At 42.6% G+C, this 20067-nt stretch overlaps 2 protein-coding genes across 3 annotated transcripts in view; both read left to right on the plus strand.

Moving 5' to 3' along the window:
- Positions 1–13714, plus strand: part of LOC133452317 (NACHT, LRR and PYD domains-containing protein 5-like) — a 203948-nt gene extending 190234 nt beyond the window's left edge. The window contains exons 9-12 of one of the 2 annotated variants that reach the window (XM_061731558.1): positions 10563–10736; positions 10931–11101; positions 11804–11850; positions 11981–13714. In XM_061731558.1, coding sequence (XP_061587542.1) covers positions 10563–10736; positions 10931–11101; positions 11804–11850; positions 11981–12516 — 928 coding nt within the window. In that variant the 3' untranslated portion in view covers positions 12517–13714. The remainder of the gene's footprint in view (positions 1–10562; positions 10737–10930; positions 11102–11803; positions 11851–11980) is intronic. The other variant, XM_061731559.1, reaches the window with a different exon arrangement.
- The window catches only part of LOC133452321 (NLR family CARD domain-containing protein 3-like), a 674416-nt gene that overhangs the window by 12053 nt on the left and 642296 nt on the right, over positions 1–20067 (plus strand). The gene's annotated exons all lie outside the window — the stretch shown is intronic.

The following is a 20067-nucleotide window of genomic DNA, read 5'->3' on the forward strand; positions in this document are numbered from 1 at the left end:
TAATAATTTCACATCACTTACTCCGTCGTCATGGCGACAGCAAAAAACATGGTTAAATACTCGAATTTACGTTAAATACTAGAAAACACTGTTAAAGACTTGCTGTCAAAATACTGTTAAAAATCATCAAAACGGCATTAAAAACATGCTTTTACAAACTGACAGTAACAAACAGTAATTTGCGTGTCAGAAACTCATAACTTAGCCACTATAATAAAGAATAATATATACATAATAATGTAATTATCCGTGTATATATCACGACAACGGATTCCATTGATTTTAGTACAATATCCGTGGTGCTCACACGGAATTATACCATTTCCGTGTTGGTGCCACGGAAAATAGTGGTGAGAGGTCGTGGGCATTTCACGGATTTATGTGAGATCAGGTTGGTTCTGAGCTACCTGCAGCCTGGCCAGGTTACGTTTGGTTGTACTGGACCAAATCACAGAGCAATAATCTAAATTTGACAAGACCGATGCGTACATCACCTGTTTAATCAAATCATTAGGCAGAAACTTCCTGCAGTGTTTAATCCCAGCTATACCTCTACCCATTCTCTGCACTATTTGGTCAACTTGTCTATTCCAGGACATTTGACTCTACAACATCCCCTAATACCTTCACTTCTGTTACTTGCTCTATCACTACATCACCCGTAGTTAAGCATAGCACAGGGTCATTTCTTAAATGTTTTTAACCTAAAACAGTATGCTTTCTCTTAGACTTATTCAGAACTCATTTGTTTCTTATCCATTCTTATGTTAATTTTAATTCACCCTTTAAATCTCAGTTAAATCAACAGGCACATTTGCCGATGTATAAACTATCGAATTGTCAGCATACATTGCAATGGTGGCATGATTTAGAATAAACAATAAATCATTGATGAATATTGAAAATAGAAGCGGACCCAAAGACCTCCCTTGGGACTCCCACAGCTCACGGCTCTCAGCTTGGAATCACTACCATTAAAGGAAACAGTGCTTTTCCCATCAGACAAATAACTCTTACCACATACAATTGTAGCTGATTCAAAACCATAGCAGCTTAACTTATTCAATAACACATTATGGTCAAGAACATCAAATGCTGCCCTCATATCCAACAATACAATACCAATTTTTTTTTTTTATCCATTTTAAGCAGCCAATCATCTGTCATTTGAGCAAGTGTCATAGCTGTGGCGTGGCCTGTCTTGTAATCATGTCGATATCCTGAATTTAATTTTTTTTTTTCAAAAAAACGTACAATGTTCTGACACTAAATAACCATGTGGATGTGTTCCAGTCAGGTTTCCGGCAACATCACAGCACTGAGACAGCTCTAGTAAAGGTCCTTAATGATATCCACTCCAATACTGGCGACATTTCAGTCTTAGTCTTACTGCATCTCAGTGCTGCTTTCAACACAATCAACAAGAACATCTTGATAGACCGGTTGAAGAACTGGGGGAGACTTTCTAGCACAGCACCAACCTAGTTTCAGTCCTATCTAAAAGACAAAGAATATTTTGTGTCTTTAGGTAACTACAAATCAGAGCTTACACAAATAACATGTGGAGTTCCTCAAGGTTAAATTCTGGGGTCCCTGTTGTTTAATATTTACATGCTCATTTACATGCTCTCACTTGCTCAAATTATGAAAAAGAACAAAATGTGCGACCATGACTATGCAGATGACACCAAATCTATATAAGCATCTCACCTAAAGACTATAATCCAATAAAAAAATGAATTAAAGCTGCAAGCAGCGTTGATCGGGCCCTCGCACTCATGGCCACCGCCCTCCCTCCAGTTCCCCCCAAAAAGAGAATATTCAAAATACGATAAATGTAAAAAAAAAATTAAATAACTGGCTTAAATAGGGGCTTAACGTTGTTTGGTAGAACATTGTTAACCAAAATTGAATCATTATCCAGGTTAATCTATCCAGCATACCCTCTTGCAATCCCACCTAGGATTATAAAGGAAATGAATAGAATAAATGTGGATTTCATATGGAAAAATAAACGATCCGATATTTGGTATCTGTATTGGCATCAATATTGAAAAAAACTCTAGATCGGGTATTGGTAACAATGGGCCAATCACAGGCTCTGTGAGTGTCGTCACGCGCTAGTAACGTAATGTCAGCACGCCGTGCGGAATTCTACACTTTTCAAAATGGAGCGAGGTTAAGGATCTGCGATATGGAATTTTTTCACATTACCTCAGCCAGCATATGCGACTGCAACTTGCAATATTTGCAAAGTCAGTGTTTCGAGAGGAGGTAGTAAAACGTTTTTACTGGATGGATGAAAGCTTCGTGCCACACAGTGCAATTCTAAACACAACCTTTATCTTATTTCTAAAGATAAAGGAAGCTCTGAAAACCTTAACAAACCATGGTTTACTATAGAATTTAGGAAATCCGCTTTCCGAAAAAAAATCTGAAAAACAAGCGGTGCGTCCGAAATGCCAAACTAAACAGTATATACTAAAAAGTATACTTAAGTTTGGCACACCTTTGAATTTGAACCTTTTAAATATCAGTAGTGTGCATTAATTCGGACGTACTATTAAGAGCGCACACGTCACTTCCTGCCATTGGGAGGAAGTCACGTGTCACAGCAGCAGTAGCAGCTGTTACCATGGTAACAGCAGCAGTAGAAGCACTGCTCCGCTATTTCCCGTTTTAATCTGGCCCAAACAAGATGACATTATATAATATTATTATATACGAATATTATAATATTAATATTATATAATAATATTATTATCCTTAATATTATATATCTATATATATATATCGGGGCGGCAGTAGCTCAGGTGGTAGAGCGGGTCGTCCAATGATTGGAAGGTCGGCGGTTCGAATCCCGCTCTGTCCCAGTGTGCTGTGTCCTTGGGCAAGACACCTTACCCACCTTGCCTCGTGTGAATGTGTATGAATGTTGGTGGTGGTCGGAGGGGCCGTTAGGCGCGATATTGCAGCCACGCTTCCGTCAGTCTGCCCCAGGGCAGCTGTGGCTACAAACGTAGCTTACCACCACCAGAGAGAATGTGTATGGATGAATAATGATCTCTGTAAAGCGCTCTGGGTGCCTAGAAGGGCGCTATATAAATCCAAGTCATTATTATTATTATACTTATGACATATACGTATCCCTTAGCAACCAAACACCACTGCATTGCATTGTGGGAAGTTTCTGCTTAGCTAGTGTCCATCAATCCACACTAATACATTTCTCCGGAATGAGTATGGATAGCGATAGTGAGTACGTTCTAATGTTTCGGACGCACTAAAAAATCTTGCATACTCATTTTGCATACTCATTAGGGTGGAAGAATGGGATTTCGGACACAGCCAAGCTCTATAAATGAAAGTTATACCTCTGTAAATAATTTAGAACCAATAAAGCCTTCAGAGGTACTTGATATTATTAGGAAACCTTAAAACTTCTTCTGCTGGCCATGATGAAATTACAGTCTATCTCATCAAAAAAGTCGCACCTACAATTAGTTTTCCTTAAACGGGTATTTTTTCTGTGTCACTTGAATCTGGTATTATCCCACAAGATTTAAAACTTGCCAGGGTCATCCCACTGTTTCTCGTTAATAGAGCTAAGTCAACCACATGTATGTTAGACCCCATCCCGACTCGATTATTCAAACATATTTTTTCTCTTATTGGTACGACAATACTGGACCAAATTAACCTATCCCTAAGTTTAGGATATGTACCACAGGTTTTCAAAGTGGCAGTAATTAAACCTTTACTTAAAAAACCTTCTCTTGACCCAGACACCTTAGCTAATTATAGACCAATTTCTAACCTTCCATTTGTATCTAAAATTCTGGAAAAGGCAGTTTCAAGCCAGTTATGTGACTATTGGTATAGAAATGATCTGTTTAAAGTCTTTCAGTCAGGGTTCAGAATGCATCATAGCACAGAGACAGCACTGGTTCGAGTCACGAATGACCTCCTTATGGCCTCAGATAAGGGATTAGTTTCCATACTGGTTCTACTGGACCTCAGTGCTGCTTTTGACACTATAGATCATGGCATTTTACTGCACAGGTTAGAGCATGTTGTTGGGATTAAAGGGACAGCTCTATGTTGGTTTAAATCATATCTATCTGACAGGTTCCAGTTTGTTCATGTACATGAGGTTTCTTCAGAACAGTCAAGGGTCTGTTATGGTGTTCCGCAGGGTTCAGTGCTAGGGCCAATCTTGTTCAGTTTATACATGCAGCCATTGGGAAGTATAATCCAGAATCACGGCATACACTTTCATTGTTATGCTGATGATACGCAGCTCTACTTGTCTATGAAGCCGGATGAAACAGAACCGTTAGTTAAACTTCAGGCATGTCTTAGGGACATCAAGGACTGGATGTCCAGAAATTTCTTGCTTCTAAATTCAGATAAAACAGAGGTTATCATTCTTGGTCCAGAGCATCTTAGGATGGGATTAGATGGTGTTGCGATGGCTTCCAGTGCAACTGTGAGAAACCTTGGTGTTATTTTCGATCAGGATTTGTCGTTTAAACCATATGTCAATCAGGTTTGTAAAATAGCCTTTTTCCATCTCCGTAATATTGCAAAGATTAGGAAAATCCTCTCGCAGAGTGATGCAGAAAAACTAGTTCATGCGTTTGTGTCTTCTAGACTAGATTACTGTAATGTGTTGTTAGCAGGATGTCCAAGTAATTTGCTGAATAGGCTCCAGCTGATCCAGAATGCAGCAGCACGAGTGCTGACAGGAATCAGCAGGAGAGACCACGTCTCTCCAGTATTAGCGTCGCTCCATTGGTTACCCGTAAAATTCAGAATCCAATTAAAAATTTTATTACTTGCGTATAAAGCCCAAAACGGCTTAGCTCCGCATTATTTGCAAGACCTGATAGTGCCTTATGTTCCTGTCAGAGCTCTCCGTTCTCCGAGTGCAGGTTTACTCGTAGTTCCTAGAGTATCTAAATGTAGATTTGGAGGGCGGGCGTTCTGCTATCAGGCAACATTACTATGGAACCAACTTCCAATCTGGGTTAAGGGGGCTGACACCACCTCCACCTTTAAAACTAAACTTAAAACATTTCTGTTTAGTAAAGCCTATAGTTAGTGTTTAGTAAACCTCTAGCTGGTGTTGGTAAATCTCTAGGTAGTGTAAACTTTAGTGTGTCAGAGTCGCTCCTGTAGTTTCTTGTGCTGGCCCCCCCTTCTCCTCCCTTTTCTCTCTTTTGTCCATGTTGCAGCATCCTTTGCCGGACACCGGAACCTGCAGGTGGTCGTGGGTGGCTTGTAGCTTGCATTACGGAGCACAAGTCTTTCCCCGACCCTGCACCCCAACCTGGGACTTGCTGATTGGGCCGGAGCTTCGGGAGCTGCATGCTGGCCTGCGGTCCCCACCCCTGGTCATCCCGTTGCTGGCCCCCCCTTCTCCTCCCTTTTCTCTCTTTTGTCCTGCAGGTGGTCGTGGGTGGCTTGTAGCTTGCATTACGGAGCACAAGTCTTTTCCTGACCCTGCACCCCAACCTGGGACTTGCTGATTGGGCCGGAGCTTCGGGAGCTGCGTGCTGGCCTGCGGTCCCCACCCCCGGTCATCCCGTTGCTGCTTCCACCTGCCTGCTGTGCCGTTGCCGTCCCTGACCCACCAGTCTGGCCCTCGGCAGGAGGGTCCCCCCTGATGAGCCTGGTCCTGCTCAAGGTTTCTTCCCTCCCAAAGGGGAGTTTTTCCTTGCCACTGTTTGGCTTAAGGTTTTTCTCCCACTAGGGGAGTTTTTACCTGCCATTGTTTATGTAATAACTGCTCGGGGTTCATGTTCTGGGTATGGGTCTCTGTAAAGCGTCTAGAGACAACTCTGTTGTATTAGATGCTATATAAATAAAATTGAATTGAATTGAATTGAATTGTTTAAAGCTGATGATCCATCTGTATTTTCAAATTATCGTCCTATATTAATTCTCCCTTGCTTTTTTAAGATACTTGAGAAGTTGGTATAGGTATATATTGGTACCAGAATTCTGAAGCATCTCGATGCCAACAGCATTTTATATGACCATCAATATGGTTTTAGAAAAAATCCTTCCACCTATATGGCTCTTTTGCATCTTAGAGAAAAGATTTTATCTGGTTTCGAGAAAAATGAATACGCTTTAGGAATTTTCTTAGATTTGTCAAAAGGTTTTGACACAGTTAATTATGGAATTTTATTATCAAAAATATCTTATTATGGTTTTAAAAATAAGGTTTTGCAATGGGTTGAAAACTATTTGCACAACAGAGAGTAATATGTCATTTTTAATGATACATTGTCACAGCGGGATGTTCTAAAATGTGGAATTCCATAAGGGTCCATTTTGGGTTTAAAAAAATGGGTGAGAATAACTCCAGCTGAAATACACACAATTCTTTGCCGAAAACGCACTTCCACACACCACGAGTGCATTGCTGTAACAATCAGGGTTGGACTGGGAAACCTTTTCAGGCCAGGAGTCAGTCATTAAATATTTTGAAGCAAAATATGAAATAGACTGTTATTACAATGTAAAAAAACAGGTTGGACTATAAAGTAACTTTACTTCTGTATTTGTGATGGTACTACTTTAATAGAAGAGAATAAAGGTTTTATATAATAAGTAGTGTCAAGGTTAAAGCTATACATAAATAGTAATGTCTTGTAGAATATCAACTGCCTCAGTGGCACATCGTCATACTAATGAACCACAACCTACAGTAAATCCAAGGTTTAATGTTGGCGGACCAGGCGGGGGGGCAGAGGGGGCGGCCGCCCCGGTCCCATTGCTGCGTGGGGACCCACGCCGAAGAGGAAAAAAAAAAGTGTGCTGAATAAAATAAGGAAAGTTGGACTGTATAACACTTGCGTTCATAAGGATAAAGTTGTTTAAAAAATAAGAATAAAAAAAATAGTCCCTTCTCCCCGTGTCATGCACGGGTTCATGCGCGCGCATGTTGTCTGTTTACTTTTAGCCAGTTGTCGGATCAGAGCCTTAAAGCAGGAATCTCATACTGAGTTTCAGCAGCTGAAGTTGATTAAAAACTCTCTCCTGGCTGCATGGATGAGGCCAGATGATCGAACCTCACCTTGCTCTCAATTGTGCTACATTAAGTTTTTGAAATTCTACCACATCAAATAATGTAATGCTGAGTTATAGCCAATTGATGTTTCATGGCGAGCCTTAAAAATGACCTCAAACTTCGCCGGATCACTACAGTCACGCCCTCGGGTAAAAACTTAAAAGCTTCGCAATTTAGCGTCGGCCATGAGTCTAGATTGTACAAACCAAGTTGTGAGCCAATCGGATAAAATCTCTAGGAGTTCGTTAAAGTACGAGGCCTGGAAATGACCAGAATTCATGAAAAATGACATTTTCTGTTCAAAATGCTGGACTTCCTGTGTAACTTAGAGCATGGGTCCAAGATACTTTTTTGTAGGACTTTGTCTGATACAATAGACACATAAAGGTCATTGCTGTAAGTCAAACCATATTGTGGGGCTCTTCAAAAAACATAAAATAGGTGGCGCTAAGGAGCCCATTCTTGTCGACCCATGCCTGTCGCCCATAAAATACGTAATTTTTTGCAACTCTGGAAGCGTGTGCAAAATTTGGTGAGTTTTCAAGCAGGTTAAGGCCTCCAAAAAGGCAATTCATTTCTGGCGAGAATAATAATTATATAATATAAAAATTAAAGCTGCAAGCAGCGATGAACGGGCCCTCGCACTCATGACCCCATAAGCATATCAGAAATGACACCACCCACGACTTCCTATGTCAAACCATTCAAAAGTTATAGCAGAAAAAAGGGACAACCAATCAGAAGAAGGGGCGGGGCTAATTCAGGCAAATGAAGGTCAAAGACTCAATACAGAGTCCGATGACACCACCCACGAGTCTTGCTGTCAAACCATTCAAAAGTTATAACAGAAAATAGGGACAACCAATCAGAAGAAGGGGCGGGGCTAATTCAGGCCAATGAAGCTTAAGGACTCAATACCGAGTTCGATGACACCACCCACGACTCTCTATGTCAAACCATTCAAAGGTCATAGCAGAAAATAGGGACAACCAATCAGAAGAAGGGGCAGGGCTAACTCAGGCAAAAAACGCACCCACTCTTCATCTGATTGGTTCAGACAGAAAAAACTTTGTGCCTCAAGCCCCACAATACGGTTTGACGTACATGCACGAAAATCGGTACACACCTGTATCATGTCGCAACTTAAAGAAAAGTCTCTTGGCGCCATGGCTGAAACTGAACAAGAAGTCGGCCATTTTGAACATTTTGAATTACTTGTCGTCCTTTTGGTGAAATTTATGCCATTTCTTCAGCCGCTTCAGAGCACGAACCGTAATGTGCACCCAGGTGTGTTGTTCATCAAAATGTGCGTCTCCATCCTGCGACGACGTGCATTACTTTTCGCTTTCAAAAGTGTTACCGTGGCGACGCTAGACGCCAAAAAGCGCGCCCCCCCTTCATCTGATTGGTCCATATTTGATAGTTCCCCAAAACTCACCAAATTTTGCACCAAGGCCTGGCGATAAATTTGATATTTCATGGTTTGCATTAATGGGCGTGGCCTAACGGCTCAACAGCGCCCCCTAGACTACTTTTATCTGCCATAACTTTTGAATGGTTTGACATAAAGACTCGTGGGTGGTGTCATCGGACTCGGTATTGAGTACTTGACCTTCATTGGCATGAATTAGCCCCGCCCCTTCTTCTGATTGGTCAATATTTGATAGTCCCTATTTTCTGGCATAACTTTTGAATGGTTTGACATAGAGAGTCGTGGGTGGTGTCATCTGACTCGGTTTTGAGTACTTGACCTTCATTGGCATGAATTAGCCCTGCCCCTTCTTCTGATTGGTCGATATGCAACACTTCTGATTTTCTGCAATAACTTTTGAATGGTTTGACATAGGAAGTCGTGGGTGGTGTCATTTCTGATATGCTTAGGGGGGGGCGGTGGCCGTGAGTATGAGGGCCCGTTCATCGTTGCTTGCAGCTTTAATTATACTTAATATTATACTTATGACATATACGTATCACTTAGCAACCAAACGCTGCTTCATTGCATTGTGGGAAGTTTCTGCTTAGCTAGTGTCCATCAATCCACACTAATAAATTTCTCTAGAATTAGTATGGATAGTACATACTATTGAGTATGTTCTAATCTCCAGTGTTAGCGTCGCTCCATTGGCTACCTGTAAAATTCAGAATCCAATTTAAAATGTTATTACTTGCATATAAAGCCCAAAACAGCTTAGCTCCGCAGTATTTACAAGATTTGATAGTGCCTTATGTTCCTGGCAGAGCTCTCTGCTCCCAGAATGCAGGCTTACTCGTAGTTCCTAGAGTATCTAAATGTAGATTTGGAGGGCGGGCGTTCCGCTATCAGGCACCATTACTTTGGAACCAACTTCCAATCTGGGTTAAGGAGGCTGACACCACCTCCACCTTTAAAACTAAACTTAAAACCTTTCTGTTTAGTAAAGCCTATAGTTAGTGTTTAGTAAACCTCTAGCTGGTGTTGGTAAATCTCTAGGTAGTGTAAACTCTAGTGTGTTAGAGTCAGTAGTCATAGTTGCAGCTATAGAACAAGACTATAATAGTTAGTCTCAAATATAGCTTGTTGATAGATATGCTGCTATAGGCCTATGCTGCAGGGGGGCACCGACATGATCCGCTGGGCGGTGCCTCTCACCCTTCTTCTCCTCTCCTTTTCCATTTATTATAAATATCTCATAGCTATCATTTTTGTCCATCGTTCCTGTAGTTTCTTGTGATGGCCCCCCTTTTTTCTCTTCTCTTCTCTGCTGCTTCCACATGACTGCTGTTCTGCTGACGTCCCTGACTCCCCCAGTCTGGCCTTCAGCAGGAGGGTCCCCCCTTATGATCCAGGTCCTGGTCCAGGTTTCTTCCCTCCTAAAGGGGAATTTTTCCTTGCCACTGTTTGGCTTAAGCCTTTTCTCCCACTATGGGAGTTTTTACCCGCCATTGTTTATGTAATAATTCCTCGGGGGTTAATGTTCATGTTCTTGGTCTCTGGAAAGCGTCTAGAGACAACATCTGTTGTATTAGACGCTATATAAATAAAATTGAATTGAATTGAATTGAATTAATGTTTCGGACGCACTAAAAAATCTTGCATACTCATTTTGCATACTCATAGGGTGGAAGTATGCAATTTCGGACGCAGCCCTGGTCTATGATGAACCACCCAGAACCCTCTGGTCGTCAGGGAGACGCCTACTTTCTACACCCAGAGTTAAAACCAAACATGATGAGTCAGCGTTCAGCTTTTGTTCCTCACCTGTGGAACAAACTCCCAGAATGCATCAGGGATGCTGAAACTCTCTATAGCCTTAAGTCAAGTTGAAAACCTTTTTATTGACTTATGTCTGTCTGTCTTTAATTACTGCTCTTAAATTCTTACATTTTTTATTCAATTCTTAAAATCTTTTTATTTTAATCCCTTTGGGTTGTCTTGTACGTGACATGTTATACAAACACTTTACTAAATAACCTCATCATTTGTCTTTAATCTCGTCTGCAGGTTGAGGGACTGTAACCTCTCAGAGGACATCTGTCCACTTCTGTCCTCAGTTCTCAGCTCTCAGTCCTCCAGTCTGACAGAACTGGACCTGAGTAACAACCACCTGCAGGATTCAGGACTGAAGAAGCTGTGTCCTGGACTGGAGAGTCCACACTGTCACCTGGAGTCTCTCAGGTCAGAATCCACCAAGTGTTCAACTAGTGACCGTTACAACTGTGGTTGATATTGAAGATTGTTGATGTGTTTCTGCTGATCCTCTGACTTTTCCTTCAGCGCCATCATCAGGTGAACACGAGGACAGAGTCATCTTTAGTCTCAGAGCAGTTCTCTCAGAGTCTCTGCATGTGTGTTGTGTTGTGTGTCTGCAGGCTGTCAGGCTGTCTGATCTCAGAGGAAGGAAGTACTTCTCTGGTCTCAGCTCTGAGCTCCAACCCCTCCCATCTGAGAGAGCTGGACCTGAGCTACAACCATCCAGGAAAGTCAGCAGGGAAGCTTCTGTCTAAACTGGAGGATCCCCGCTGGAGACTGGACACTCTCAGGTAGGACACTGTCAGGTTGGACACTCTCAGGTATGAAGACAGAAGGACATCAGTGTGCTGGACTCTTCTTGGTGTGGTTGTGGACATCATCTTTGTGGCTCTCTGGATTTTGTTGTGGCAATTTTTATTAATTGCACAGAGTAAAATACACATACCTGCACCTGACATGTGGATGCTAGTCCTCTTAGAGGAAGGTATACATTACAAAAGAGATGTGACTCTTTCATCTGCATTTACATGTTTTTTACACCCCTCTTACATCCTGTTCCTTACAGCTGTTGGCCATTTGTTACAAACCATATAATGTCTGAATGTTGTCCATGAAACTTTGAGCAGAGATCTTTGAGCAGATGGAGCTGCTCCAGCTCATCTGGTGCTGCAACAGAGCTGATTGATGCCGTTCTTGACCCAGTAAACATCCCAGAACCACAGCAGTGTGGTTTTCAGGCCCATCACAGCACAATAACAGCTGCACCTTCACTTATCCATGACATGGTCTCCTCCTGCTGTTGATTCAGCAGAGATGAAATCATATGAAAATAATGTGTTGAAACTTTGCTGGACTGTGAGGACTTCAGAGATGCTGCATTCAAGTGCATCTGTCCAAGTGTTGGGCTGTTCCTTCATCAGTGTGTGAGAGCCATGTAATGTCCATGTTTGCTGAAAGAGACTGTGCTGGTCTGACCCCCTTCCTCCTTTCAGGGTGGAGCCTGCTGGACAACGATTTCTGACACCAGGTCCGTGGAAGTGTAAGTGTGTTTTTATTTCATTCACACATTCAACCATCTTCACACTGACACGTCACTCATTGATGAGTCCATCGATGATCAATGACAGATCAATAATAACTGAAGCTGGGTTGTTTGTTGCCTCCATCAGATTCCTGTCAACTCACCATCGACACAAACACAGTAAACAACTACATAAAACTGTCTGATGACAACAGGAAGATGATGTTTGTGGATGCGTATCAGTCATATCCTAATCATCCAGACAGGTTTGATTTCTGGGATCAGCTGCTGTGTAGAGAAGTTCTGATGGGTCGCTGTTACTGGGAGATCCAGTGGAGAGGAGATGTTTATATATCAGTGAGTTACAGAAGAATCAGCAGGAAAGGAAACTCTGGTGACTATGGGTTTAGACGGAAGAATAATTCCTGGAGTCTGGAATGTTCTGATGATGGTCGGTACCGTGTCTGGCACAATAACAGAACAACTTCCTCCTCCTCTTCCCCAGTCTCTGACAGAGTAGCAGTGTACGTGGACGTTCCTGCTGGAACTCTGTCCTTCTACAGCGTCTCCTCTGACAGACTGATCCTCCTCCACACCTTCAACACCACATTCACTGAACCTCTCTATCCTGGATTCGGGTTCTGGTTAAATCCTGATTCTGGTTCTTCAGTGACTCTGTGTTGAGTTCAGTCTCAAGAATCTGCTCCTGTCAGAGAAACTGTCTCTGTTGGACAGATAGTTGAGTCTGTACATGTCTGTCTCTGTTTCCATCAGAACACCTGAATCACACGTTGCTGAAACTGTTCTGAATGATTCCTTGGAAACTTCTTCCTCTTCCGGTCCTTTAAAGGTGGAAGCTGCCGTTATTCCAGGATCCACATGTTGTTCTTCTGTCTGTCTCCAGTCAGAGCTTCACAGTGAACAGCAGCATGATGTTTCTCTGCAGCTCAGTTCAGCTGAGATCATTCACTTCATGTCAGCTGCAGGTAGTTTGCTGCACATGTGACCAACTGTGATGTCAGAGAGGAATCACCGAGCTGCAATCAGCCCAGATGAAGTTACAACCTACTGACAGATCTGAGCACAAGGTTGCTGTGCAGCCAGGGTTCATCCTGGTCTTTATTCACACCACTTCCTGTTCCAGCCATGACATCACTACTGGACTGTCAGATCTCTGTCATGGTAAAGTGTTTGTTTGTATGTGAGCTCTCACCAAGATGAATAAGATGATCCATCCATCAGCTAGAACTGCTTCTTCATGTTCAGGGTTCTGGAGGTCGGCCTGGTTGATTTTAAATGTACTACAATGATTTTTATGTACATTTGTCAGTAGAAGGAGAAATCAACAACAATAATGTGCTTCTATGGTTCCTAGACTGTAGTAGAACTGGACGACCCCTCCATGACGTCATCTGTAACGATGTTTTCAGCTCTCATTTTCTCACCTAATGAATCAGTGAGTCAAGAAAACTGTTTGGAAATAAGATGTTTTTATTGCAACCACAGATTTTTTGGTCCATCGTCCACTGGATTACATTTCTACCAAATCTATATTTCTGTAGATACCAAATATAATCAGCTGTTTTCCTCCATCAGAAGCTGTTTCAGCATCTAGAGTGCAGACTGCAGCTCAGGGAGGGGGTTTTGTGGATTACCGATCAATATTAAAGTGTTCATGATGTCACCACATGAGTGTTGGTTTGTCTTTAAGCCGCTTAGATAAATGTCATTCTGGTTGCTGCCATCTTGTCCGTACAAATCAACCATCAGCATCGATGCCAACTACTGTCCACAGATGCAAAAGGGGAACAAGTCCTGGTGTCGGCCTCCGTACAATCTGACTGGAACATATTTATGACCAAATAAATGTTGGAAACAGGCAGATCCAGACCTGCAGTTCTTCTGTTGACCACTAGGGTCCAGATCCAGACCTGCAGGTCCTCTACTGACCACTAGGGTCCAGATCCAGACCTGCAGGTCCTCTACAGACCACTAGGGTCCAGATCCAGACATGCAGGTCCTCTACAGACCACTAGGGTCCAGATCCAGACCTGCAGGTCCTCTACAGACCACTAGGGTCCAGATCCAGACCTGCAGTTAACAGATCATAATCGTACAATTTTTAAAGCTTAAATAACCAAATAATACATCTCTTTGTGCAGTTATCTTTTATTACAGATTTCTGAAACCTCTTTTGTGTCTTCACCTCTTTTTGAGCGCTGCTGACCACGACTGCAGGATGCCAGTCAGGCGCGTTTCCGATACCTTGAGATTTGGGAGAAAACCCAGACATCCAAACAGAAATCCTGCAATGGAGACGGCACTAATTCAAAAACCTCCAGAATATCCAATAAACCTTTTTACACTTCCAGGAGGTGGTTTTTCAGCTAATAATCCAGTTTAGTGTCAAAGTGGAAAACAGATATCAGTAGAAACACCGATCCTATGGAAGTAAATCTGTTCCATCAGATTTTGAACTTTACAATTCTTTGAATTTCACCCAGAAAGATTTCACGCAGTAAATTAATTGATATACATTTTTCTGTAACTGAATTAAACTCCTTAATTTTTCAACACTTTCTTTTCTCCACTATTTTTTCAGTGTTTTAAATTTCAAGAGCCAAAGATGAGAAATTCAAAGTAAAATAATTCAGATTGCCAAGAGATCAGCTGGTAAGCCGTAGTCCATAAACCCTTTCCCCTGTTTTTAGTTGGGCTCCCTTTTTTGTGTTATTTCACCAACCCATGTGCCTTTTTTAAATGATAAAATACTGTGTGTATTATTGAACTCCGTACCCTCCGTGAGGGTAGCTAAACCAAAGTGACCTGTAAAGAATGAATGTGGGTTAGGAGACCAGGGGCCTCATGTACTAAGAGTGCGTGGATTTCAACGTGAATCCGTGCGTGGAATTAACAAGACCGCAAAAATTCATATGTACAAAGCTGTGCGTTCGCCCAAATCCACGCAGGTTTCTCTGTACATCCCAATCAGCGTGGATTTGAGCGCACATGCGGGAGCACAACACTCCGCCCCGTCTCCTCCCTCAAATATATGTTTGAATATGATATGAAGATAATTATCCATTAAAAACCGTTCATCCTAACAAGAAAATGCTCTGAGCTGGAATAAATAATTCATTTTGGGGCATTTAGGGGTGTCGGACTCCAGTCCTCGAGGGCCGGTGTCCCTGCAGGTTTTAGATGTTTCCCTGCTTCATTGCACCATGATACAAGTGACTGTGTCATCAACAGAACTATCCAGGCTTTGATGACAAGCTGGTGATGATGATTAATTAGAATCAGGTGTGTTAAAGCAGGGAAACATCTAAAACATGCAGGACACCGGCCCTTCTGGGATTCAGTTTGACACCTACATTATGGTGTTCTTTGCTTTGCGTTGCGTTCGGTGAAGAGTTGTGGTTTTATTATGATCGTACGGGTTTGTTAATGTTTATAGGCAGCGTTAGTGCATCATTACACTCTGCTTTTCTTGTTTGTATTTTAAGAACCGACACCAGAATTTTTGGTGGATGAAAAACGGCTCCGCGTTCTGCTTTATTGTCATGCATATTATATACTGACGGATTAAGACCAATGTACACGTTTATTGAGTCTTACACATTATGGATGTCCGCGATCACCTCTCTCATAAGTATAACAATGTGAACAAAATACATTTATATTTAAAACATGAAGCATTACGATCTGATTCCTCCGCTGCAGAAATAAAGACAATTTGTGCCGACGGGATTATCGTGCAAACGTGGGAAATAAAGAGCAAAGTTGCTTTAACTCGGAGTGTTGCATCCGCAGGAGGAGAGACAGGTGTCGTGCCAAAAAGTGATTGAAGGCCAAATACAGTTAATGAAAAGTTGTTTCTGCCTAAATATGACTTGATCTCATTCTTGAGCTTCATAATCTGAAATCTGACGTTTTAGCGCTCTCGCTCCACGGGCTGCTGTGCGCGCTCCCGCGGCCAGAAATCAGAAGAAATCAGATTCTGGCAGACAATCACATTGTCACCGGTTTTTGCTTCAAAATTAATTTTAATGTATTTCTGTCCAGACACAGTTATGGGATGTTTAGGATCTGGCTTTTATCAGTAGTCCTCCCATACGGTCGTCATGACGACAGACAGATGTCCGACCTGTCAGCAGCTCCAGCTGAAGCATCATGTTGGTCTGAACCGGCGCAGCTGGTCCAGTTCAGGAGAGAGATCCAGAAGATCCTCTTGGTACCTGAACCAGCTGATGGTCCAGTCTTAGTCCTGGACCAGCAGATCCAGACTAAAACAGCTGATGGTCCAGTCTTAGTCCTGGACCAGCAGATCAGTCTGGTCCCTGAGGACTCGCTCCTGATCCTGCCATCAGCAGGTTCCTCTAACGGAGCCAAAGCTCCATCAGGATTTGCAGGTTCCATCGTTGAGCTCCTTTAGTTGTTTGTTCAGATCATGCGGTTGATTGTGAGATTGTTGCAGCTCCACTCTCGTGTAACTTATCTGGTGATGTGGGGACTGTCGTGTCCTTCACGTGGTCGTGAATTTATTGTTGACGTTAAGTTTCCTCATATTCTGCACTTCACTGCATCACCAGTGAGTGTCGCCAACGGACAAAACCTCAGAAAAGTGCGTACAAAAGCCTTAATGTGTGAGTGAAGGACCGCAGCTTTCTACGTTCACGTCATTCTTTGTACATCCGACCGTGAGCGTTGAAAGTGGCGTACGCACGTTTTTTGTGCGCCGCACTCTTAGTACATAAGGCCCCAGGGGCCTCATGTACTAAGAGTGCGTGGATTTCAACGTGAATCCGTGCGTGGAATTAACGAGACCGCAAAAATTCATATGTACAAAGCTGTGCGTTCGCCCAAATCCACGCAGGTTTCTCTGTACATCCCAATCAGCGTGGATTTGAGCGCACATGCGGGAACACAACACTCCGCCTTGTCTCCTCCCTCAAATATATGTTTGAATATGATATGAAGATAATTATCCATTAAAAACCGCTCATCCTAACAAGAAAATGCTCTGAGCTGGAATAAATAATTCATTTTGGGGCATTTAGGGGTGTCGGACTCCAGTCCTCGAGGGCCGGTGTCCCTGCAGGTTTTAGATGTTTCCCTGCTTCATTGCACCATGATACAAGTGACTGTGTCATCAACAGAACTATCCAGACTTTGATGACAAGTTGGTGATGATGATTAATTAGAATCAGGTGTGTTAAAGCAGTGAAACATCTAAAACATGCAGGACACCGGCCCTTCTGGGATTCAGTTTGACGCCTACATTATGGTGTTCTTTGCTTTGCGTTGCGTTCCGTGAAGAGTTTTGGTTTTATTATGATCGTACGGGTTTGTGAATGTTTATGGGCAGCGTTAGTGCATCATTACACTCTGCTTTTCTTGTTTGTATTTTAAGAACCGACACCAGAATTTTTGGTGGATGAAAAACGGCTCCTCGTTCTGCTTTATTGTCATGCATATTATATAATAACGGATTAAGACCAATGTACACGTTTATTTGAGTCCTCAGGCACCAGACTGACCTGCTGGTCCAGGAGTAAGACTGGACATGATGCTTCAGCTGGAGCTGCAGGTCGGACATCTCTGTCACCATGACGACCGTATGGGAGGACTACTGGAGATAAAAGCCAGACCCTAAACATCCCATAACTGTGTCTGGACAGAAATACATTAAAATTAATTTTGAAGCAAAAACCGGTGTTGTGCCAAAAAGTGATTGCCTGCCAGAATCTGATTTCTTCTGATTTGTGGCCGCGGGAGCGCGCACAGCAGCCCGTTGAGCGAGAGCGCTAAACCGTCAGATTTCAGATTATGAAGCTCAAGAATGAGATCAAGTCATATTTAGGCAGAAACAACTTTTCATTAACTGTATTTGGCCTTCAATCACTTTTTGGCAGGTAAAAAGACCCATTTTCAGTGGAGAAATCAGATTCTGGCAGGCAATCACTTTTTGGCACGACACCTGTCTGTCCTCCTGCGGATGAAACACTCCGAGTTACAGCAACTTTGCTCTTTATTTCTCACGTTTGCACCTCGATAATCCCGTCGGCACAAATTGTCTTTATTTCTGCAGCAGAGGAATCAGATCGTAATGCTTCATGTTTTAAATATAAATGTATTTTGTTCACATTGTTATACTTATGAGAGTGGTGATCGCGGACATCCATAATGTGTAAGACTCAATAAACGTGTACATTGGTCTTAATCCGTTAGTATATAATATGCGTGACAATAAAGCAGAACGAGGAGACGTTTTTCATCCACCAAAAATTCTGGTGTCGGCTCTTAAAATACAAACAAGAAAAGCAGAGTGTAATGATGCACTAACGCTGCCCATAAACATTCACAAACCCGTACGATCATAATAAAACCACAACTCTTCACAGAACGCAACGCAAAGCAAAGAACACCATAATGTAGGTGTCAAACTGAATCCCAGAAGGGCCGGTGTCCTGCATGTTTTAGATGTTTCCCTGCTTTAACACACCTGATTCTAATTAATCATCATCACCAACTTGTCATCAAAGTCTGGATAGTTCTGTTGATGACACAGTCACTTGTATCATGGTGCAATGAAGCAGGGAAACATCTAAAACCTGCAGGGACACCGGCCCTCGAGGACTGGAGTCCGACACCCCTAAATGCCCCAAAATGAATTATTTATTCCAGCTCAGAGCATTTTCTTGTTAGGATGAGCGGTTTTTAATTGATAATTATCTCCATATCATATTCAAACATATATTTGAGGGAGGAGACAAGGCGGAGTGTTGTGCTCCCGCATGTGCGCTCAAATCCACGCTGATTGGGATGTACAGAGAAACCTGCGTGGATTTGGGCGAACGCACAGCTTTGTACATATGAATTTTTGCGGTTTTGTTAATTCCACGCACGGATTCACGTTGAAATCCACGCACTCTTAGTACATGAGGCCCCAGGGGCCTTATGTACTAAGAGTGCGGCACACAAAAAACGTGCGTACGCCACTTTCAACGCTCACGGTCGGATGTACAAAGAATGACGTGAACGTAGAAAGCTGCGGTCCTTCACTCACACATTAAGGCTGTTGTACGCACTTTTCTGAGGTTCTGTCCGTTGGCGACACTCACTGGTGATGCAGTGAAGTGCAGAATATGAGGAAACTTAACGTCAACAATAAGTTCACGACCACATGAAGGACACGACAGTCCCCACATCACCAGATAAATTACACAAGAGTGGAGCTGCAACAATCTCACAATCAACCACATGATCTGAACAAACAACTAAAGGAGCTCAACGATGGAACCTGCAAATCCTGATGGAGCTTTGGCTCCGTTAGAGGAACCTGCTGATGCAGGATCAGGAGCGAGTCCTCAGGCACCAAACTGATCTGCTGGTCCAGGACTAAGACTGAACCATCAGCTGGTTTAGTCTGGACCTGCTGGTCCAGGACTAAGACTGGACCATCAGCTGGTTCAGGTACCAACAGGATCCTCATGGATCTCTGTCCTGAACTGGACCAGCTGCTCCGGTTCAGACCAACATGATGCTTCAGCTGGAGCTGCAGGTCGGACATCTCTGTCGTCATGACGACCGTATGGGAGGACTACTGGAGATAAAAGCCAGATCCTAAACATCCCATAACTGTGTCTGGACAGAAATACATTAAAATTAATTTTGAAGCAAAAACCGGTGTTGTGCCAAAAAGTGATTTCCTGCCAGAATCTGATTTCTTCTGATTTGTGGCCGCGGGAACGCGCACAGCAGCCCGTTGAACGAGAGCGCTAAACCGTCAGATTTCAGATTATGAAGCTCAAGAATGAGATCAAGTAAATAAATATTTACTAACTTAACTAACTAAGTCATATTTAGGCAGAAACAACCTTTCATTAACTGTATTTGGCCTTCAATCAATTTTTGGCAGGTAAAAAGACCCATTTTCAGGGGAGAAATCAGTTTCTGGGAGGCAATCACTTTTTGGCACGACACCTGTCTCTCCTCCTGCGGATGCAACACAGCAATTACAGCAATTTTGCTCTTTATTTCTCACGTTTGCACCTCGATAATCCCGTCGGCACAAATTGTCTTTATTTCTGCAGCGGAGGAATCAGATCGTAATGCTTCATGTTTTAAATATAAATGTATTTTGTTGACATTGTTATACTTATGAGAGGGGTGATCGCGGACATCCATAATGTGTAAGACTCAATAAACGTGTACATTGGTCTTAATCCGTCA

This window comes from Cololabis saira, chromosome 10 (assembly GCF_033807715.1).
Source record: "Cololabis saira isolate AMF1-May2022 chromosome 10, fColSai1.1, whole genome shotgun sequence".
Taxonomy (NCBI): domain Eukaryota; kingdom Metazoa; phylum Chordata; class Actinopteri; order Beloniformes; family Belonidae; genus Cololabis; species Cololabis saira.